Genomic DNA, 24,210 nt, shown 5'->3' on the forward strand with positions numbered 1-24,210 from the left:
ATTACAGAGCCTGAAAAAAAATTTCTACAGATGTTTAATCTTTTCAGAAGAATGAACTGTGACTAAAAGTAGAGTTAGTATCCTTTACCAGAACAGCTGATACATATACCAAATAAGACACTGCTAAATCCATTATAGACACAAATTAGACACAACTAATTTGACCTTATAGATCTTTCAGCATTTTGAAATCTTGCTTTGAAATGACACTACTTGAAAGAAAATCCTCACATAGCCTGCACTTAACTTAATAATGCAAAATACAAGTGTGGAGGAGGCAGGAGGCTGTGGGGATCAGGAGCAGAGAGAAGCAAGTCTGAGATTTGAGTTTCATGGTCATTTAGCCTAGCTTAAAATAGCAAAAGAAGCAGTTTTGCCTTTCCTTGTAGTTGTGGGGAAAGGTTTAACCCTGCCCTTGTGCTGTCTTCTCCCTCAGAGTCCTGCTTTTGAAAGCCCTGGGGATGAGCTGGATTAGGAAATGGATTTGGGTGAAAACAAATCCTTAAAACCAGTATGAAATCTAATCAATAACAGTAAGAAGTTTAAATTTTAAACCAGACCAGTTTCCCCAGTCCTTCCTGTCATGTCACCTGCACATGCATACAAAGTGCATTTCAGCTGAATTACAGAAGCAGGAGGTGGAGAAGGAGGTGTGATAAATAGCCTGTAGTTTGTAAACATGAAATATGGTGGGCTTTTTTGAAGCTCTTACAACTGTCAGTGGGTATGAATGTAGATGAGATGGGATTTTCATATGCATGGTAATGCCTAAAGAAGAATGCTGACTTCCTTAGATACTTTCTCAATGGTACAGTTTATATGACCTTACCTTAAAAAGATAATTAATGTTTGCTGGTTTGTCCTTCAGGTTACTCCTAATAAATTTATAAAACATATTACAAAAAGAAAATTAATCTCGAAGACTGATTTTGAAAACTGGTTAGCTGTTTTGTTGCAGCAATTCACTGAAGTAGCCAATATCGTCTTATACCTATTATTATTTATATTAGTACCTAAATTTATGCATCTAAAATTTAAAAGTAAAGTTTAGGATTTCAACAGTCAGCAGATTATAGATATAGATACAGTTACTATTGTGTTCTTTAAAATAAATAATTTTAGAGTAACAGTAAATCTAATTACTTTTGAGGAGGTAGTGTTATTTTATTACAGTTCCAGTATTGAAATTGCTCTGTGTTTCTTGTGTTTTATTAATGTGAGAATTTTATCATCAGCATTCCCAACTATGGTGAACATATTACCTGAATAGAGCTTTAGAGAAAACTCTGTTTCTTCAACAGGTTGTGAGAAGGTATATTTTGGGCTCTGTAGTTGACAGTGAGAAGAACTACGTGGATGCTCTCAAAAGAATCCTGGAGGTACCTTAATATTTTTTGCATTTTATAATTTGGAAATTTGAAAAATAATCACATCCTTAAAGATCTGTAGTATGACTCACATAGATTTTGGTACAGATGCTTCATGCCAAATGCTTAGAGATTTTGTGTGTGTATACTGTTACATAAGTTGTTTTCTTTCTGCTTGTAGAAGACCTTTTTTGTGTTTAATTTTTTTTTTTTTTCCCCCACAGCAATATGAGAAGCCCCTTTCAGATATGGAACCAAAATTACTGAGTGAAAGAAAACTCAAAATGGTCTTTTATCGAATTAAGGAGATTCTTCAGTGCCATTCAATGTTTCAGATTGCGCTGGCGAGTCGTGTATCTGAGTGGGATGCTGTTGAAATGATTGGTGATGTCTTTGTTGCTTCAGTAAGCAAATGCATCTGAATAGATAATCTGTTTTTAGTTTAGGCTTGTTATTCCAGCTCCGTATCTTTCTGTCCAACTTGGCCACTTTACTCCCATACTCTCCAATGCCTGTGGCAACTGTCAAAGTATGTATGTACCATCCTGGTAAGGAAATTGACACCAACACATGTCTTTGGCTTGGTTGGCAGATATGAAAGGATTGTGGGCAAAATTTTCAGGCTTTGATCAAGCTTTTACATGTTTAAGTAAACAGTTTCTTTTCCTGAGGAGATTCACAAACCCACCAAGATTAAGGTGAGATTGAGGCTCAGCATCTCTTAAAATGTAGGTAGTCGTACATATTATGTTTGTTGGGAATAGAAAAAAAGCACAGTAGGTGATGTCCTAAATCCCTGGGTTTCACCTGAGTCTGGGGCACAAGTAAAGAGTATTTGTAAAACACTATTCCACCCTTAATGGAAGTCCGTCCAGTAAAGGACTGAACTAGCCACTGCTTTAAATCAGATAAAACAAGAAGTGGCTGTGGTTGATAGAAAGACATTGTTCTCACCATGAATGTGTGGATGGAAAAGGCTGCCTACCTGCTGGTTTGACTGCTTTGTTCTGTTGCTACCCAGCTGCTGGAAATTACCACCTTTTCATGCCTGCTGTAAGAGAGCTGGGATCTGTGTCTTCGAGTGCTTTGACCTCATTTCAGTCAAGATGAAATGTTACTAAAGATTTGATGTTTAAAGCAAACCTGTCCTGTTATGACTGAAGCAAGTTAGGTAGTGTTAATGTGGCCAGCTCTGCAGAAGAAAGAGGGATAAAATTATGAAGGCAGTGGGCAGATCTTACCCTTCATAAGGCCGTTTTCAGGCCACACAATCTCTCTGTTTTCTTGGTAAACCCTTACCAGCTGAGGATGGGGCATGAAGGCCCTGGGACTTTGCTGGTTTGCTGAATCTGGAAGACATGCAGCAGTGAGAGGATTGGAGCATCTCAGAAGCTGCTTTGAATCTCAGTGGATGCCCTAAGATTGCCCATAGCGCTCAGGCTCTGCCTTAGTGTCGTAGCCAAGGTGAAGTTATTTCTCTAAATTTAAATTTTGTAATTCATAGCTGTTACGTCTTTAGTTTTCTAACCTGTTTTCTACAGAAAGGTTATCTTGGTCATCGTCAGTATTTCTGTAGATCCAGCACTAGACCAACCAAAGCCCTTAGCTCCAAGCAAGGCAAGTCCTTAATGGTCAAAGGTCTAGATAGTTATGCTTCTAGGAATCTTTTGTATTTATACTTAAGGTTTACCCTTTTATCTTTTCAGTTTTCTAAATCTATGGTATTGGATGCATACAGTGAATATGTAAACAACTTCAGTACAGCAGTAGGGATTCTCAAGAAAACATGTGCCACCAAACCTGCCTTTTTAGACTTCTTAAAGGTGAGTTTGTTCAATCTTAAAACAGCTGGGCATATGATATAAATAAGACAGTATAAGTTAAGAGGAAATTTCACTGCTGATACTCTGTATTGTATGACTGTTTTTATGGATTTCGGTTTTATGTTTTATGGGTTTGGCACAAAAAAATCCCCAGAGAATTCACTTCCACTACTGTATTTTCAGAATAATAACATGATGCTAGATCTAGGATGTATTTTGAAATGCAGGGTAGTTTTGTTGTTGTTCAGATCAGTTTATTAGTGTTTGCATGACTGCACTTAGCAAACCATTGTGATTCTTTCATGTCAGGAGAGCTTCAAATAATAGTTCACCATCAGAGGCCTCCTCTTATTTGGAATTTATTTTACTTCTAACTTCTTTATTGCATTGTGCAGAGTAGTGTAACTAGATTTCTGTTCCCCAACAATTTTCTAGTATTTTGAAAATCACTATTTCCAATTTGGTGTTGACATTGAAAGTTTTTTTCAGAATGTATACTGCCTTGATGAATATGGTGCTTCTAATGATGTACATGGAGAGCCTAGTACATGCAGTAGAAGTGTTGTGAACCCCTAGGGCTTCTTACCTTTACAGAGGGTACACAAAATCCACTGCAAGGCTTTTTAGGCTACCTGTATCACTGCTGAGGGCCTGGAAGCTCTGCTTGTCCCATTCCCCAAGAGTCCTGGATTGAGTTGTGCCTCTCAGAACTGTCGCCCTGTTAGGTCTGTTGCAGTGGTCCACCAAACACTGGAAGTGGGTGCTCTAGGCAAGCTAAATAGTGAGGCTCTTAAGTTGCCTAGAGTGGGGTGGCAGGGGGGGCTGATTCCTAATTTGTCTTCAGATCTTAAAATGAACTAACTACTTTTTGGAGTGTGGCCAGCACTACACAGGATTATATTCTGGAAGCTTTAGGCACCATGAAGATCATACTCTCTAGTGAGCGTGTAGTCGCTTCATACCTCTGAGACTGTTAAAAGCTCTCATCACTGCTTGTCAGTGCTGGCACTGGTGCTGCTCAACTCCGAGGACAGAAGATATTTCTGTACCTTTCTTTTTTTGTTTGCTGAACAGCAACGAAGACCAGAATCTTCACTACTGCTGTTTGGCAATAAAAAGGTTTGTGGAGAGAAGTATGGAAACAAACTGTTGTGAAGCTGATAGTTGTAGAAATAAATTTCAATTTAAGCACAAGACCAGTTTAATATTGTTTAGGTTTGCTTTGTTTTTAATATTGAGTATTTCCTCTGCTCTCCTTATTTTGGGTCAGCTGTGATTCTGACCAAAATATTTCCCGATGTTGAAATGTCTTATACAAACAGGACTTTTCTGCACATGCAAATGAAATTTGTCTTGTTTTATCTGCTAGTCCTGATAACCAAAATAATGGATTATTATGTTTTTCTTTCCAAACATAAGTCAATGTTCTTTTCCTTAGTTTCTTTTACTAAAGAAAATAAAAATCTTTGTTTGCATAGCACTGAGATTATGATGTTTCCTTAGATTTCATCTTTAGATCTCAAATGTGTTTTTTAGTCTCTTAGCCTCAAGAAACAGAGCAGCAATAGTAAATTACAGGCTATAAATCAACACAACACTTAGATTTTTCAAATTTAAGACCTTGAAGTTAAGCAGACATTTCAGTGCACTACTTGTGTACACTTAAATGTGCTGGCTCTATCAGTACATACATAGGTGCTGCATTGCTGGTGTGGCCTTTCCCAGCTGTATTTATTTAAGGAGGAGATTACCATTCAGTGTCATGCCATCATTTTAATAGTGTTTTGGGTTTTTAAAAAAAAAAATTTAATATTTTAAATAAAATCTTTATAGTAAATGGAATCTTGTGCTGGTTTTGACTGGGATAGAGTTAATTTCCTTCATAGGGAGCTAGTATGAGGCCATGTTTTGGAGGAGTGAGCGAGAGCTGCATGGTGCTTAGTTGCCTGCTGGGGTTAAACCACAACAAATCTTTACAGTACCACTGTTATAATAAATGTAAATGATGTAGAAGAATTTTCAGGAAATGTTTTCCTTCCATTCTGTAACTGATGGAAATAGGCTCATGGTAGTAAATAGTGTGGCTTCCTTGCCTTGCAGCAGTGCCAGGAGTCAAGCCCTGATCGAATTACACTGTATGGTTTAATGATGAAACCTATCCAGCGCTTTCCACAGTTCATTCTACTATTGCAGGTAAATAATGTTTACCAAAGGGATGCTGTTGTCGCATTCTGATGTGGTTTGCTTGTGGGATTGCATGGTAGCTGTCTTCTTTTGCAGGAGCACACTGCAGTGGAAGTGACCAATGGATTATGGGAAAATAACCAAGAAAAAATTTCAGTGCATCATAACATACTGATCCTGTAGTCTGATTGCAGGGATAGGCAGTAAATACACTGCAGGAAAATCTTAGTAGACTAGATGTACTCTAGATTACTTCCCAGGTTAGATTTAGTTTGTCAGTTTACAGTAAAGCTGTAGTTCAAAGGTGCTACTTTTTCATATCAGTTTGTTAGTTAATAACACTTTAAAACACCACTAGAAACTTTGTGGCATTACTTTCCATTTAAGAAAAATATATGAGGGTAATTCATGCCTTGGATAGTTCAGAATATATGTGGGATGTAGAACAAAAGCACTCTCTCTCCCTGACTACTAGGCTCACAGGACCTACTGGAGTGGGTGGCAGTTTGCTTCTGACCTGCAGCATCTTGTATTTCCTTCCTGTGGAAACTGGGGATTTGACAGGTAGACTTTGGGTCTCATCTGAACAGGCACTTGAGCTGCAGGAAGAGCACAGTTCCCCAGTGTAGACCAGCTCCAGACCAATTTACACTGTTTGTAACTCCTTCCAGACCATGACAGCTCTGTCCCAGTGAGTGCTACAGGTTAGCTGTGTGTTGCGGGTGCCACAGAGAAGGACAGGCTTTGGGATGCAGATCTGGGTATTACTGTGGGAGAAGGAGCAGAGGTAGTTTTGGGGGTAGCATGTGGGTAGGAAGCCACAGTGAGAATTTTTGAGGTAGCAGAAGAGATGGAGTTTATTGTGGCAGGAAGTCATAGTGAATATGTAGGGATTTTGAAGTGCTGTGGGAAAGGAGAAAAAATATAGTTCAAATTATTCCTACTGTATGCCCACAAAAGGGGAGGACTTTGAGAACCTGTTGTCACCTCCACAAAGTAAGTAATGTCTCCTGCTTTGGGATGAGCATGCTGTCAGTGTTTTGTTGAGGAATCATAACAGTAATAAATAATACAATATTATTATGACAGTAAATATCAGAAAAGTTTAATTTAAAATAATTGTTTACAGATACCTACATATACTATAATATTGATTTTCAAATTGTGTTTATTATGTGCATCTTTTTTATATTTATATTCACATTTGCAGTTTTTACATTTATTTTCAAATTCTTTCTCTGTAATTTTGTTCTGTAAATAAGCTGTATGTGACCCCATCCACTATCTTTTTTAACAACTATTATGATATTTGGAAAAGTAAGCAGTGTGCTGTCTGAATATTCGTTAGGTGTTCATTAGTCTTATTCTTTAGTAGTACTCAGGTAAAGAATATAGTGGTAATTTTATATCCTGTCATCTTTTGAACTTGACTTTGAAATTAAACCTGATTTTTGTTTTGTTTATCATTTCCCCTCAGGATATGTTGAAGAACACTAATAAAGGACATCCTGACAGATTACCTCTACAGATGGCTCTTACAGAACTCGAAACACTGGCAGAGAAGTTAAATGAAAGGAAAAGGGATGCAGATCAGCGCTGTGAAATAAAACAAATAGCTAAAGCCATGAAGGAACGTTACTTGAACAAGGTTAGGGAAGTAGGAATGTATGATGGAAGAGTTGGTTTCTGGGCCTTGAGCAATCTCTAAAATGGACATCAAAGAGATGCCTACATTTTTTTCGGTAGAGCTCAACAACATGGGGTCATTCTAGTGTTAGGTGTGAGATATGACCTACCTCCAGAAATGAATAGGCCTGTTCCACTGTGCGCTGGAGCAGGTGACATGCTGAAGGAGTGCCAGTATTGGTGTTCTGTGGCACTGTAGGAAATAATGCTTGTATAGTAAAGTCTCATGCACGTTTTCTGCACAGGAGAATAGAGCTTTAAATTTATTCTGGAATGGAGGAATTAGTGCTGTATAAAGGAAGGAACCAGTTCCTTATACTGCAGTGCTTCCAACTATGGAGCAGTTCAAGATGTGCTACTGAATGTGTCCCGCATCATGTTTGTTTTAAGGAACATCCCAGTGTATTTCATTCATGCGTTTGGATCACACAATAGAAATGTCTTTAAAGAACTGTAGAAGACATTCGGTAGAAAGGAAGGAACAATTTTCTTCATTTGAGTTTGTTAGCAGGTCCATGTACTGTGGATACATGTATGCTTGTCTTATTCGCATCATGAATGGTTCCCCCTTTCCCATGAGATGGGGCATAAATGCTTCAATTAATTGCTTTTGTGAAGTTACGGATGACTATACTCTGGACTCATTCTGGGATGGAGTAATGGGGACCAGCTGCAGGAGTGCAAGGAGTGGGGGTTTTTTTGTGATGCTTAAAAGCATGGTTCTTAGGATGCTGGTAGTCAACTACAACACACTTGTTTTAAGCTTTTTATCAGAAATGGGATGCTGAATTTATTGTCATACTGGAACAGTATTTTCATTCTAAGTGCATTAGAAGATGGATTCAGACATTTTACTTTCTTTTACAGTTCTCATATTCCTGCTTCTTGAAGCAGTTACTGATGAGCTACAAATAGTTGAAGGAGTTCAAGGCACAGAATGTGCTTTTTAAGAGGTAGTCCAGGTTTCCTTTTGTCAGTTGATAACAACTGTAAAATCTTGTATGATATGCACTGGGAGGATGAGTTGATACGTATATCAATAATCACTCCAAATCACATAGGGCTCTGTGTGTTTTCTGGGTTAATATTTGCATATACAGTTTTGGAACAATGCTGGACAGGGTGAAACAGGTGGTGAAGGATGTGGGTGGGTAGGAAATGAGTGAATTATGGACCATTTTGTTCTCTTGGCCACTAGAAAGGTGTGTTTGACCTGTGAGGGATTGGTTCACTCTTGCACACAGTGCTGATCCTGAGTCCCTGAAGGTAAACAGCAGCTTGCATGCCATACATCTCTTGTACATGTTATCTTCTCTGCAGCCTGTGGCCACCTGCCAGCCTTGCTCCTTGGCCCTGGTGGGCAGAGCAGTCAGGAGCATGCTTCCTCCTCCCACCCTGACCTTCCCCTTTGGAGTAGCTGGAACTATGTGTAGTGCGTAACTGGTCTGTGAACAAAGGGATGAGGGAAGGAAACCACAGAAATTGTGGAAGCTTATCTTTTTTTGGCTGGGGGACCTTTATCAGTGTGGAAGTTTTTCAGAGCAATTATGTTTGATATTAGGACTGAAAACCCCTGCAGGCCATATTGGTGGCAGCAGAAGTTACTGTTTCTCTAAATGAAAATCAAATTAGTAAAGAGGCTTAATTCACTTGGCAAATCCACATGTGAACACTTGTACTAGGATGCCAAGTGATAACCCATTGCAATTTTATTTTTATTTTTTGCACCAGATGTTAGATGTACCAAATATAATATACAGTGTTGATTGTTTTCAAAATCTAGCTACTCAGCAGTGGAAACAGATACCTCATACGGACTGATGATATGGTTGAGACTGTTTACAATGACAAAGGAGAAATTATCAAAACCAAAGAACGGCGACTTTTCATGTTAAATGATGTGCTGATGTGTGCAACAGTAAATATTCGGTAAGATTTGATTTTTTTTTTTTAAATGATCATTCAAGCTTCAGCTGGAAAAAATTGCACAGAATTTTATTTTTTTTTTTACTATGGCTAATGATTTCTAGGAGTAGTCATAATAAATGGGTAAGTTGCTTTTTTACAGTCCTCTAAATTGCGTGATGATGTTTGGAAGTTCTAGAGTAAATTTGTAAGAAAATTATAACAGTTGGAGATTACCGATAGACTTTCTCTGCAGTGTCTAATTATTGCTGTGTATTAATGTTTAGTGGAACATAGGCATGCCAAGGTAGGATGTTTTTTCTTTTCTTCCTTAAATTCATACTGTCATACATGCACAAATCTGTAACTGGACACAATTTGCAAATTAAAAAAAAACAAAACAAAACAAAATCAATGCATGTAGCCAGAACAAATCTGGAACTCACTGACAAAACTCCAGCTGGGGAAGGGTTTTAATCTCTGAGACCAAACATGGAAGGATTAAAGCTAAAGTGCTTTGAGGAAATTACCTTCTGTGTTTTAGTTGGCTGTAATTATTACTGTTACTATACCTCTTTGTATGCCAAGACCACACATTCAAATGCTGCTTGAATCATAAATTCTTTTATGTGATGGTACAGTGTGACAAAAAAGAAGGTGAACCATTAAAATCTGCCAAGAACAGCTTTTCTTAAGCATAATATGAGTTGATAGTTTATTACTGAAGTATGAATACAGTACATATTTTTGTAATTGTGTGAATGCTTGGTCTCCTGTTAGTGAGTAAGAAGTGCCATGTAGGAACTGCATTTCAGAAAATGAATAAGCTTATGTCAATTATCCTGTGATTCTTTTCCTTTACAAATTCTGTAGTTCTTTAACACCTGGATATTTTCTCATGTTTGTTTGCAAGAAACATTAACCATTTATATTTTATCTTCTTCCATGCCATCATCTTGGATTTTCTGTATTTGTCCCTGAAGTGGAAACGTGCAATCTGTTTTTGTTTTCCATGTGAAAAGTTCATGATTATGCCAAGCCTCTGGGTACCTTATTAAGTCAACAGTTCTGGTTATCACAGCACTGTTTCCATGGGCATTAGCTGGTTCTGAGCAACCTCCTTTGGGATGGGAATTGGGTATGCATGTGTCATGGGGGTTTGCTAACTCTGAAAAAGTTAAATTATGGTTTTCTCTAGAAGTTAAGGTTTGCTTTCCAACTGTTCAAATAGTTGAATGCACTTTTAGCTTTATTCACTAGCAAAAAAAAAAGGTTCGTGACTTCTTTGGGGTGTTCAGTTGTGGATGTGCCCACCTGCAATGTGTGTGTGTGTGTATTTAGGATTTCCTCCATGATTTCATGGGCTGCTCTTAGATTTATTTAATTTTTTTACTGCAGAAGGAACTGCCTTTGTCGTGCAGAATATAGTTAGAGAGCAAAGGAAATAATCTGCCAGATTTCATACAACACCTGTATCCAGTCCAGAAGTTTTTGTTCAAAATAAGCATATGCTATAGAATATACCACTTGCCTGTTTGGCTTATGCAGGATGAGCTTTATTGCTCTTCATTTTAGCTGTATAGAAGTTAGGCATCTAGGGTTTTGTTATAGCAGTGGTTTTCAAGGTGAAAGCCTACAGATTTACTCTGGAGCCATAGACTTCTTCAGAAGCTTTACAGAGTACATGACCCTCAGAAGGTCCTTCTTCACATGTAGTCTAGATGATCCGCTCAAACTGGAGACCTAACTTTTAAGAAGCAGCAGTTGGATGGGGTGGATGCTATCCCTAGTGACTGAACAGCTGTGTCCTGCATAGTCTTGTTTTCTTTCTTCTGAACTAGCCCAAGAGTCTATAAATATTTACTTAAGCTGTGGCACTTGTGGTTACTGTTTGTACTTGACTCTTCATTGAAACAAAAATATGACTGTGTTGCAGATAGGTAGCTGACTAGCTGGACATCAGCCTTTAGGTACTGTTTTCAGTAAATGCATTTTGCCAATTTCTCCCAAGCATTTAATGTCTCTATTTCAGTCAAGCTTTCTGTGAAGTAAACCTTTTTTGTTCACTTTAACATCTCTTTTGTCCTTGATAATAAATGTTTGTTATATGCGCTCGAATGTGGATAAGGGAATAAAGAAAACAAAGGAAAAAGAGTATTAATGCCATTTCTGTTCCAAGTGAGCTTCCTCAGTGTGCTTTTTCCTCTGAAATGCCTGTTGTGATACACACTTCCTTTACCAGCAGCTCACATGGGATTACTTTCAGAAGTCACAGCAGTTGCAAATGTCTGCTGTAAAGAACATCCTGGGCTGTGGGACTCGGCAGAAATGTTAGCTTGTTAGCCCTTGGGAGGTTACTTTGCCCTTCCATCTGCCGGTAGTCATTCTAAGGTCCCATCATCCACACCTCCCTAAACGTAGCAATTACTTTTGAGCACTGTTTCAAAAGAATTAGGAAAACATGGAGCCAAAGTATCATCCTAAGCACTTGTATTAGATGTCAAAATACACGTTGATCTTAAAAGTTAGTAATTTATGTTTTGTTATAGAAATGTAGGGACTGTTGTTGGCAGTCCTATGCTGTTTGTAAACAAGATTATCTGCACCTGCATAGCTGCTCTTTACACTTCAGGAAAGGTCAGTCACAAAAGTCAGCCTGATGCATGTATTTGTTTCTAGTTGTGCATGGTACTCAGACTGATAAACAGCAGATTTTAGAAGCTAAAATAATTAATAGGGTGCCATGAAACACAGTTGCTTGTCACAGCAATAATTTTTGCATGTTCCAGCTCTTCCTATGAAAGCAGTGGCACCGTGGCAACTGGCCAGAGATACTTATTGAAGTGGAGTGTACCACTGGGACAAGTGGAAGTCATAGAGTATGGCAATGGTGAGGGCCAAGGAGAGAACTCCAGGTTTCCACCCCAGCACTCTGCTGAAAATGTCGTCATTAATTCTAAGCCAAGTAAGTGACAGAAGTTACTGACTTTTACAGACTTTTTTGTGAAAATCCATATTTGAATTTCAATGGGCTACTGAAAACAAAGGAAAGTGTATTGTGCATGAAAACTTCAGTAATGTGAACAGTAACACAACAACGTTTTCCTTTGGAAACTGAGAATGTTATAGTGATAGCCAGCCTCCTGCCTTGCAGCATGAATTACTTGCATTTGTTCTAGTTTAAAGTTTCACGCATGAATGCATAAAGAGTTTTAAAGCATGAATGTGTGTGGGCATGCAAAAAGGTTGTTTTGGTGTGGTATGCCAGCAGTCCCATGGTAGCTGCTTGTACATACGCTCTTTATCCATAGTTAAAGCAAGGAAGCTTCAATAGAAATGACTGGCCACCCTATTGCTCTGGAATAAGAGTGGACATGAGTGGTTACTGCAGGGCAGAAGTTACTTCTCTCAGGCCCATAGTATCCCACTCTTCAAAGACAGTAACAAGTGCTTCAGAAAAAGAATGTAAATTTTAATTTTAATGAATATTTTTGAAACAATATGCCAATATGTAATTTCCTCCTAGCCTCTTTCCAAAAATAACTTCAGGCTCTGAAGTTTGCAAGTTTTTCTGTGCTTGTTAATCCCTCCTACAAACCTGCCAATTACCCTCAAGAGACGTATGAATTTGAAGAGTTTATTTGGTAGCTAGCCTTTCATTTATAATGAGTTATTTTTATATCCTGTAATTTTGCCTAAATACTGTATTTTTAACTGCATTTAATATATCTAGATTGTGATCCCTATTAATGGACTATAATTTACATGGATTTCAGTGCTAGCTCTGGGCATTGTTTCACACTACATTTATTTAATATTGCACCCTTGGCCTCATGAATTTTCCCCCAGTTGTGCTGTGAGGAGGCATAAATGTTACACTTCAGAATGATCTGAGGTGCAGCTGCAGCATTTAATACCCTCCATATTTTCCATGATGGTTATTGTCAGGTTGTCTTCTCCTCCCTTTGTAAATAGCCACAGAAAATTTGTATAGGTACTTCTGTCTCAATTTCAAAGATGACTCCATTCTTGTAACTCCTTTTAAGCATTAATGGGCTGCTTAGAAAATGAGATTAAAGCTCTTCTGTTATCATCTACCAGCTGCTGCACTCATGACCCTGAGAGGACTGTATATAAGGGACTTTTATATAAGGGACTTACTTAGAACTGGGGGTCCCTCTTGTAGGTGACTGTGGGAGGGGCAGCTTGTTGAATATTCCTACTGAGACTGTGCAGCAGCTTCACAACCAAATTGTTGCCTGGCAGCAAGATCAGATGGGGAAGTGGAGCATGAGGGGAGATCTTGCCCAGACAGTCCTGTAGAACCTATTTGAACCCCATGTCTTTGAGGTTTCTTAGCTTCATGATGTTTGGTGACAATATCACCAAAAAATGAAATAATTTGTACATTGTTTGTAGTCTCAACCTTCAGATTAAATGGTTCTCAGTAGGTTGACGATGAGCTGAACTAATTGTTCTCTTGGTAAGTTCTGATCATTATATTCAGCCTTCTAATAAAGGTGTCAGAAGATAAGAATTAAAAAAGATATGAAGGTTACTGGTCATAAAAATGAATAAGTCTTCCCTCAGCTTTAATCAAACATTTCTGCCTAAGGATTCAACTAAATTGAATATAATCAATCATGAAAGAGTAAGAGCATAGCCTTGCTATTTGCATGTACTGCTGTGTCTGTGCTAGCTGCTACTTTGAATGCAGACTTGTCCAAATTGGCCTGTACAGACAAGTTTGAATACACACCTAACTGTATTAGTTATTATGTAGAGTTGCACCCTTAGTTCCAGCCTCGGCTGCTAAAGATTACAGAAGCTCAGAAAGTACAACCTTCTTGCAGAGGGAAAGGACTGTTAAGACTTTGTGTAATGGTTCACTTGTTGCTTGTTGCACCTGCCAAGATGCTGCATTTTATCATGGTAGTATCTCATCATTGGCGAGCCTACTGGCTATTTACCGCAAATTGCAAAGCCCTACCAGCAAAATACTGTTATTCGCTGCCTGAAACTCTATGACTTTGCAGTTGTCATAAAGTTATGTTATGTTTCCCTCTGTTTTCAAAGTATACCAAGGAACTGCTGTGGTGAAATCCCAGTGGCCTCATAGTATACGGTTTTAATAATATCTAATGATCAAGAACAATTTGGGATGCTGCAGGAAAAATCCTGCTTCAGTGAGGTAGAACTGTGTCTCAGACCTTATTTTCAATTCTCATTTCCTGTTTGTGGGAACCAGAGAGATACAGAATAATGAGGATTCCATGTGAAAGTAGTAAGGGGGTCTTCTCTTCCATTTCTGACGGGCTGAGAAAAGTTGTTTTGTATTTGCAGTGCTCCAGTTTAAGTACTTGACCTGTATTAGGTATTAGATGAGTATTCTCACCTTGCTGTGATTAGCAAGGATTCTTGATGGATTCTGGTTGTGTCCTTGTGAGGATTACTGGTTATTAGTTACATTTCTGTTATGATGGCACTTATTTTCCTCCACCAAAATCTTTTTTTATGAGGAGGCAACTGTCATAAGCATATCTCACTATTTATTATTACCTAAATGTAGTTGATGCTTTCAGCTTTCTGATGCTGCAAGAAAGGATAATATAGTTTAAAGATACAAACTTTACTGTGGGTGCTACAGAGAAATTAATAGATCAATTTGAATTCATCTCATACAAACTGTAATATGCAACTGCTGAAAGGTTGAAACATTTTTATGAGTATGTATAAATCAAGGACATGCTTTAGTACTGTTCTAAGGTGGAAAGCAAGGGCTGCATGAACTTGTTTTTCACTTGGCAAAATCATCAATTTGCAGTTTTCTACCCGTTCTGCTTTGCATACCTGTCTTTTGTCTCTGAATTCTAGAGGAGAACATATTTAGGGTTTGTTAAGTTCATGTCTTTTTTTTTAAGCCCTTTGTCTTTTGGCAGGAGAAACTGTCGTCTGAGGGTGTCAGGGAGAAAGCAGGAAAATTTTCCTAGAGCATATTCTGCTATCCTGCTCCTGTCCTTGATGTGCTTTTATCTTATTCCTGTTTTTCTCCCCCAGCACCAGAAGTAGACTATGAGTTATTTTAGTTGTGAACATGGAGAAGGATTGAAGTCTCAGCTGTTTGGCAGCGTCCTCTATTTGTCTAGTTCTAATATTGTTTCCTAGTGGAGTGCAACTATAACCTGTGTTTGCTTCCTGTAACGATATTTAGAGCAAAAAACATTTCACATTCTCAGTCTTCAGAAGAAATCAGCATGCTTATCAGATCACATTTCTCTTAGCAAATTAGGCAAAGTCCTTTTTTATGTATTGGAGTTAGTCTTGCTTGAAAGTCTGTGAGCATGAGTCTCTGGCATCCCAACTGGACGGTTTCTGTGGAAGTAGTTAACTCTGTGACAGAGGCCTGATGTGTTAAGTATCTTCTGTAGAACCATTTGCAGAAAGATGCAAGATAAAATTTTTTTCTCTAGTAAATCCATGTACTGTTTCTGGTAGGCTGTTGCTATTCTTCTCGCCTTTCCAATTAGTCTGTGTGCAGAAGCACAGACGCATTCATAGTACTGAAAAGGTGAATTAATATAGGAAAAGAGTATTTTCAGCATGAACTGGAAGCTGTATATTTTTGGTTTTGATTTACTTGTGCTGGAAGAATTGTGTATTGTAATGGAGTTCAGTAAGAGGCATTTGAAGCATGTTTTAGGGGGTTATGGGAGCATTTGACTTGATTCTATGGTAAGATATGAAAACTGCTGTAATGGTAGGTGAGGTTGCTAAGTGGAAGGCCCTTTAGTAGGGCCTGTTCCGATAGGACAAGGCGATCATGTTTTAAACTAAAAGAGAGTAGATTCAGACTAAATATACAGAATACATTTTTTACGAGAAGGGTGGTGAAACACTGGAACAGGTTACCCAGAGATGTGATAGATGCCTCATCCCTGGAACCATTCAAGGTCAGGCTGGATGGGTCTCAGAGTAACCTCATCTAGTTGAAGATGTCCCTGCTCATTGCAGGGGGTTTGAACTAGATGATCCTTAAGGTCTCTTCTACCCCAAACCATTCTGTAAAACAACGGTGATTCAAGACCTGAAAAGAACTCAGCAAAACTATTATGTAATATAGAGATGACTCTAGTTTATAACGGATTGAAAATCTTAAAAGGAGACACTTTCCTTAATGATACAGCTTTCTTATGTAATGTTAACTAGTGAATTCTGTTCTTCCACACAGTTGTGTTGATACATGCATTGATTTCATGTCCTCTGTCTGTCTGAACTACTGAAAGTAATGGAATCAGCGTTCACATCTGAGATACTGGTTTGGTTTTGTTTGAAAGAATAATCAGTGACTATTCAAGTACTAGGTTATTGCTAAGTATTTTTTTGGTGAATTTTCTGTCTTTCTTTATAATTTTAGATGCTCATCTTTTAAATATGCCTTCAAAAAATATAGAAAGTATAGTCAAAGGCAAATTTTTAACTTCTTAGCAAAATGTAGTATATTCCCCTTTAGAAGAATCAGAAGTTGACCCTCACTCAACGAGTCATCCATCTATCCATAAAATCACTGAAAATACTTGTATTTCACTGCCCTTTAAATGGGAAAGTCAAATACACTGATCTGAGTTTCAGTTTCTCAGACTTCTGGCACATGTTGTTAGGAGTTTGCAGCACTTTATGCTAACTGTTGATGGGTCATGAAATGCAGTTTCTGTGCTGAGACAAATACCTGTTTCATGCCACAGTGACAGCAACCACCCTGAGTTGTCTGTTCTCTGGTTCCCAAGAACAAAAAGGGTGAGCTGTAGAAGTTTTTCGCAGTGATTTTATTTAAGACCAGCAGACTACAGCTCTCTCCGCAGAGAGCTAAGCATCCTGCCGTTTCTGGGTGGGAAACCAGTGCCTGTCAGCAGCATTCTGCTGCTGATCATGTTGCTTAGGAGCCATATACAGCATAGCATATTACTTAAGCAAAGAACCATTTAATTTGAGCCTTATGGCTAAAGGATGAAAGAGAAAATGAGCAAGACCAATCTGTACTATATATCATACAGGGTTGAGTGTAAGAGATAGTTAAAATGAGAAAACAGGTTAGCATATTTATGTGTATGGCTGTATTTAAGTGTTGGTTTTTGTTTTACAGTTTGTAACTGAGATCAAACCTCAGCACTGCTAAAACCATGGTTTCTCTCCTTTCCTGGTCAGAATTCCAGGGGTACATTGGTACTTCATTTTCACTTGCTTGTGGTTTTGAACTCTGTGGGTTTTGTTTACTGTCAAATGTAGTGGTGACACGATGCTGAAGTGCAGGCGTGATTCCTCTCTTCCAAGTTTCCTTCTGCTTGATGCAGTCACTTCATGTAGGTCTCTTGAGTGTTGCCAGGGAAACAGGTAGGAATGTTTGATGGGCTACAGTGTGCACTTGTATTTCTGTTAATGTCTTGCTCAGTGAAAGGACAGCTCTTCTCAAAACCAGAGACCATTCTACTGTGATAGCCATTAAAGCTGTTTTTTTTCTGCTAGTTTGTCTAATGAGAAATATAGAATTGGTGAAGGAAAAGAAAAAGGTTAGATTTATCATCACTTTAAGGCTGGACACTCGTAATACAATGTCCAGAGTAAGCAAAATTAAATATTAAGTGGCATATCAACTCTAGCATTGGTGATGAGGTTTTAAAAAGTATGATGTGGCATGAATTGCTAGTTGAACTAACTTTGATCTCTGTGAAATATGTACAGAGTAATGATGTAAATCTTTATTTTATAACTATTGAAAATAATACTATACACTAAAGGAGATGTAATATGTTTTAAATGTAAACTATGACTGATACATGCAAACATAAGACTGGAGATTTTAAATAAATCTAACTCAAAACAACCTTTTCAGCTAAGTAAACCGGCTGACATTAAATAGTGCACTTGTTAAGTGGATATATATTTCTATCTGGTGGATTAGGCATAGAATAAATTAGGTGTTAACATATTTGTGTCACCCACTTAAGATGAGATTCTTCTCTTTGCCTTTCGTATTTGTTATAGTGACTACAGGACTTAACATTCACTTCCTATAACCCTTTATCTGTGTTGCCAGGGGTCTCATCCACATCTTGACACAGAGTAGTAAAAGGAGTAGAAACCTAGCTATAAGTGAGTCTGCAAGAGGGAGGTAAGCTCCCCACAGTACAACTTCCACATGGGTTGTTACAGATAGCCTGGTGGGAGCTCCAGTGTAAACCTGTGGCAGCTTGGCCAGTTTACGAACAGACCTGTCTTGAGATCCCTGCGGTACTTTCATTGTTTAAATGCCTTCATGTGTACTTTAACTGCCTGTTTATGTCAGTGATTATCTTCTCGCACCCAGTCCCTCTCTCACCATTTGTGCCCATGCAGGCATACCTCAGAGGTCCTGCATGGCTCCTCTCCCTCCTTAGACGGGGAGGCACTTCTAGGTCCATGCTGCCCTCAGCCTTCCCCTTTGGAACCTGTGTGAGGAAAGGGCTATGGCACCTCTTTTCTTTCATTCTGAAGTCTCTCTTCTTCCAGGATTTTCCTTCCTCGTGGGAACAGAGCCAGGAACTGGAGTTCCTCTGATCCGTACCTGCAGTCAGTACGTAGTCCAGGAAGACACTTGACTCCTATCCGGGCTAACGTGATGTTGAGGAGCTGGGCTGTGGGGTCACACTTGTCAGCATATTGGGGCTCCAGTATTCCTCCCTCCTGTTCCCTACTGCTTTTGCTTCCTTCCTCATTTTTGGCTCAGCACAGCTGCTTCTGTCAGAAAAAATATTTATGGCATTTTTATCTCTGAAATTCCCTGTGCAGTCAGGATTAGCTGGAGTTTAATCCTGAAGCCATCCTCTCAGTGTTTGAGCTGCTTCTCACCATCTCAAGAGGCTTTGTGTTTCCTTGATGTTCTTGAATAATTTTACTCACAAATGGTATGGCACTATGAATTTAATACGTAATCCAATATTTGCAGTTGCAAGCTATTGTTTTTATCTTTGCATTGGTCAGGCTGTGTGAATAAGCAGTTTTGTGGTTGGACTGTAGTTTTTGTGCAACCTGTTTCTTTGGTGTTCAGATCTGATAGAATGAGCATATAGTAAGATATTCACATAATTACCAATTGAGAGTAAGGTATTAACAGCTGACAGGGAGATGAAGCATGTTAAAAATACTTTGTCAGAATTGAGACTTGGGAGGTTTGTTTCTCAGTTCTGTTCTGTGTGTACCGGGTGGCATGTGGTATTTGGTTCTTTGTGATTAGGACTTGAAGAACTTCCCTGTCTTGCATGGCAGTGAGAATAAATACATTACAAGAGTTTTAGAGGCTCAGATTATCAGATTCAATAATTAAGATCATAAAGATTACCTTTAGGTGCTTACATGATTAAAGTATGATTAGACTGAGTGATGTCATTTAATGTTTATGATAATACTCTTCATGCTGGCTGATAATGATGATAAGTCCTGACTGTATTGGTAATTAGGGTTGCTTACTCCCTGTCTGAATTTAATAGTTTGTGTTCTCATAATCTCAGAGGTTTATTGCTTATCACTTAATATTATGTATGTGTTTGTGCTACTTCTTTCTGCACTAGGTTACTAAATCTAATTTGGGATTATGCTGTAAAGCTACATGTGAGTAGCTGCTCAGCTTTTCATTGATGGCTGCCAACTAAGCTCTTGTTTTCTGAGATCATTCCTGACTCTACATTTGCTTCAGTTTCCAAATTCCTTTCCTAAATATTTGTGTAGTTTGGACCTGAGAGTACGATGTAGTCTCAGGTGAGCTACAGTTGAGCTACAGTGGTTCAGATTTTTCAGGAGCATGCAACTGTGGATATCATGAGTTGGACTTGGCATGAAAGAACAAATGGGGGTAAGACAGAAAGTCTTCTTTTCTCTTATGAACTTTAAATTGACCTATGGGCTTGTTTAGGTCTTAAACCAGGATTTTGAATTCAAAAAATTATTTACTTTACTGAAATTTCAATTGGCTATCAAAATGCTCTCATAAATGAGAAAACATAATCCACGCACATGCTTCTCTGAGGTGTCTATGGAAACAGGAGCAGCATGAGTGAGCAAGTGGAAAGGCACAAATAGGAGCAGGGTGGTGCTGGGGGGAGCTGTCAGGGGCTTTGCTTACATAACACAATGTGCAGGAAGCTTGTAGTTCAGCATCTAAAAATAAAATCTCATCTGCTTTGTCACTGGCTTTAACACTCATACAGAATTTCCAGGCAGAAGGGATCAGAGGTACATAGGAGCCTCCCTTACGTATAGCTGGTGCTTGGATTTGTCAACTTCTGTGCAAGAGAAGGTTTCAGTGCAGCAGAGGATACTCATCACTGGCCTTTCAGTGAAAGCTAGGTGTTCTGGTGCAGAAGGCTGTGTAAAGGGCAAGGGAATACTTAGTGGGCATCAGTATCAACTGCTAAATGAATGACAATGTTCCTGGTATTTCCAATATTCATAATCTTTTTGCTAGTTCTGTTTATCTTCTGTAACAATAGATTGCTTGTATATGAAAATGCCACATAAAGGTCTCCTTTTCTACTTACACTGAGAAAATTAGTTCCACTAGACCTCCTCAATGAGAATGTTTTTCCTCTATTTGACAACTTTTCTCCCCAGAGCAGCTGTAAAGCCTTTGTCCTGTGTATTCTGTGTACCAGTGTATCTGTAGAAGCAGGATCCAGTACCAAGTAGAAGGGAAGAATTTCTCATTGGCAGTAATTGAATCTTGGCCCTTATTAATGGTTTCTGCTTTTCCTTCTTTAAATTAATTATCAAGATCTTCAGAGAACAATAAACTATTTCACTTCAGGTATAATGTTGTCTCTCAAACAGCCTTCATTCTTGTCCTTCTTAAAGGTGAGCAGGCATCTTAAACTGAGCAGTGGGATGCTGTCTGCCTATTATTATTTGATGAAAAAATCTGAAACATTTCCAGAACAAGTCACATTTAAAACAAATCAGTTGAACAGTTCTGACTACACTTAAGTAGTTTTAAATATATTATTGCTCCAGCATCATAGTTTAACCTAAACACATTAACAATCTCATGAAATCTGTCCAGTTTATTATGAACTCATCAAGAATTCATCTGGTATCATGATGCTTTGCTTTCCAGAACACTGTACAAGCTTCTCCAGTTTAAATGTAGACTTAAATGTTGTGGAAAGGACCTGTGTTTTTTATTTGTTCTGAGTGCATAATCGATACAAGTACCACTTTGTTATGCCTTCCTCAGACACAGCAACCTTTAAAGTTACCTCCCACGTATATAACTTTTCCCACCATCTCAGGTGATTTTTATGCTCAAGATGAGGATTGGATCTTTTCCAGATCTCTTCCCTTCATAACGCTCCATGTTTCAGTATGCTGCCTGGATGCACACAGATAGTTCAGTGGGAGGAAGTAATACAAATGCGCTCAGCCTCAAAGACCAGATTGCAAATGACAAGTCAAATTTGGGATCTACCAGCCTTTCAGAGAAGTCTTCAAACCTGGCACGTTCTTCAAGTGTATCACTGATTTTGTGATATCCCTCAATAATGCTGGAACATAGCCTTTCTCATTTTGGTTGTGGTTTTCACATGTGAGCATTCCTGAGCTTCTATTTCGTGTAACTCCTACTCTGACTTCAGGGCTCTGTGTCTCTCAGAAGCAAAGTAATCTAAGGACCTTGAATTTCCATGATGCATCAGTTCTTACTTCATGTCAAATTGCTTTAGAAAAAGCCGTATGATATTGATATATTGTGGTTTTGAACTATGTGGGGGAAAGGTCATTACTATAATCATACTCAATGCAGATCTTGTCAAGATTAGTTACTTCACAGTAAAAGAGATACCTAGGAGTGTATCTGTTAAGAGTCTTTGGCTTTAACATGATATACAATACAGAAATGTTTGCAAGAATAGTTGCAATACTGAGAGCATGCTCAATGAGTCTTTTACTTTATTTGCATGTCACTTGGTTTTATGAAACACTATTACTTGAAAAAATCTTCCTAACTGGGAACAAGCAGGAACCTGAGCCATTATATTTTCTTACCCTTGAATAGATGTTTAGATTATGGGTGACTGCATCTACTGTAGGCATTAGAACACTTTCTTTTTTTCCCATTAGTAGCATAAATCTGTGATAAATTAGTAATTCACAAGTGAGAATCAGAGCACACAGCAAAAGCTACTGGAAAATGACAAGTAACAAACCACCACAGTAAATAAACATGTCCCTTAGTAATTATTTGAGAGGAAGAATAGGGCATGATCAATTCAGGATTACAGTATCCAGTATGTTTCTGGTGCCCGTGAGAACTGAAAATTTAGATGAACTGGATAGACAGTGATCCCAAGGGAGTGGTGGCTCTGCCAGTGCACATTAAAGCAGTTGCTGTGCTGGTGATGCAGGGAAAGAGCTGCAGCTGCTGCCCTTGCTCCCTGGCAGCCTGCTGCCAGCAGTGGGACGTCGCCCCCTCTGCCCACACCCGAGCACTTACACAGGCACATTGCTTACATGTGTGTATATATATGGATGGCCTCCCAAATCCTAATTTTGCCAGAATCAAGTTAAACTGACTTTAACTACATCCAGGGAGTTTCCTTGCAGGCTTTGAAAATGCTTGGATGTAAACGGGATAAAATTGCTTCTGTTTCAGTTGTAAGAATTACTTCAAACCAGGCAAAACTGGTGAATTTAAAGCTGTGGTGCTGACAGTAACACTGGGAAACAGAGCAGGTAAAGTGTTTAGTATTGTGCTCAAATATGCCTCTGCTAAGGAGCAATTGTTATAAAAAGTGGAATCTTCTCACCCCAATTTTACCTAGCAGCAAAAATCCGTCTAAACTTTAACCTCCTCTCCTCCCTCTAAAGCAAGTGGCAGTTTTGTTTTCAATCTTGAATGTATTTCATAATAATGCTGAGCAAGGAATTAGGTATTTTGCATGAATTACTGGTTGTTGGCAGTAAACTTGCCTGTTGCAGGGAGGCAAGAATTCCTCTGGTAAATTTGTAGCAACAAAGGAGTTAAAAAAAAATCCTGCTAACTTACATGTGGCCAGGATTTCACCCTTGATCTGTAGGCGGAATGCAAAAAACGTTGGTCTGAAGCCACATATGTGGTTATCGGTTACAGCACGCTGCCTTCATTCCTGCCTGGGCACACCATCCTCTGTAACACGTAGGATGTGTAGAGCTGGGGAGAACCTTCTCTAAACTCATGGAGGGTTTTCTTCCCATTGGAAAATTAAGTTGGTTTGGAGCTTGATAATTAGCAAGAGTGGCTTAAAAATGGGAAAGAAATGGCTTTATAATTTGTGAAACATTTCAAAGTCCAGAAAGAAACGAACTACATATCTACTTTGGAGTGAAGCCAAGAGTTTTTCAGTGCTTTTATGGAAAAAAGAAAGAGTGAACACCCACCACGAAATAGCAGCAATTGAATGGTCAGGAAACGTGTGGGCTGAAGCAGCCAGTCTTTGAATATGAACTGAAGGGATGTGTCTGGTGAACAGGCTAGCGTGTCCCACCACCTCCTTCACTCATGAAAAACCCTCTGTCAAACAATTCTCAAACAGATCAACGGGTAGTCAAAGTTTTGTTAACCACTGCAAAGCTAATCTATTTTAAGAGACATTGAGAGTAACCCTTACAGGACCTAGTTCAGAGATGAAGTTGCTATAACTTGTAACTCGTTATCCAGACATAAACCAAGTGGCCAGTTCTTAGAGAACTCTCTTCTGATGTGTCCACCATTGTTGATCCCTGACGCAGAGTTGCTATTTTTTTATGTTCCAGTTTGTGCCCACTAAGGACATCTATGAAAGAATTATATTATCCATGGCTATTGATCTAGGCCTTGATTGACTATTAAAATTTCTTCTTAATCTGGCCTTTTCTAGAAAATTAAAGGATGGAAACAGGCCCTCTTTAATTATTTATTGATTTGCTTTTTGGCTTCCTTTCCTGTGCTAAGAACATGGTCTTTAATGAACGAGCCTAAAATGTCTTCCATTTGGTTTTTCTATGTGACAGAATTTCAGATGCCAGGTTAGTTTATTTGTTTTGACACTCTTATCCTTTTTATCTTAACTTATTAAAAGCTTATAAAATATGCATGGTGAAGACAAAATAGACTCATGTGACAATTAATGGATGAAGTTCAATATTTATGCCTTATTCCCAAGGCTCACACAATGATTTTTGTAAGAGCTTTTGAAGCTCCAGAAAGA

At 38.6% G+C, this 24,210-nt stretch overlaps 1 protein-coding gene across 2 annotated transcripts in view; it reads left to right on the forward strand.

Annotated features, from left to right (window-relative positions):
- ARHGEF10 (Rho guanine nucleotide exchange factor 10) overlaps positions 1-24,210 on the forward strand; it is a 115,667-nt gene that overhangs the window by 48,464 nt on the left and 42,993 nt on the right. For both annotated transcript variants that reach the window (XM_074895724.1, XM_074895725.1), the window contains 7 exons: positions 1,302-1,379; positions 1,592-1,771; positions 3,074-3,190; positions 5,291-5,383; positions 6,852-7,022; positions 8,844-8,989; positions 11,755-11,930. In XM_074895724.1, the coding sequence (XP_074751825.1) occupies positions 1,302-1,379; positions 1,592-1,771; positions 3,074-3,190; positions 5,291-5,383; positions 6,852-7,022; positions 8,844-8,989; positions 11,755-11,930 (961 nt within the window). The remainder of the gene's footprint in view (positions 1-1,301; positions 1,380-1,591; positions 1,772-3,073; positions 3,191-5,290; positions 5,384-6,851; positions 7,023-8,843; positions 8,990-11,754; positions 11,931-24,210) is intronic.

Source organism: Athene noctua, chromosome 1 (genome assembly GCF_965140245.1).
Source record: "Athene noctua chromosome 1, bAthNoc1.hap1.1, whole genome shotgun sequence".
Taxonomy (NCBI): domain Eukaryota; kingdom Metazoa; phylum Chordata; class Aves; order Strigiformes; family Strigidae; genus Athene; species Athene noctua.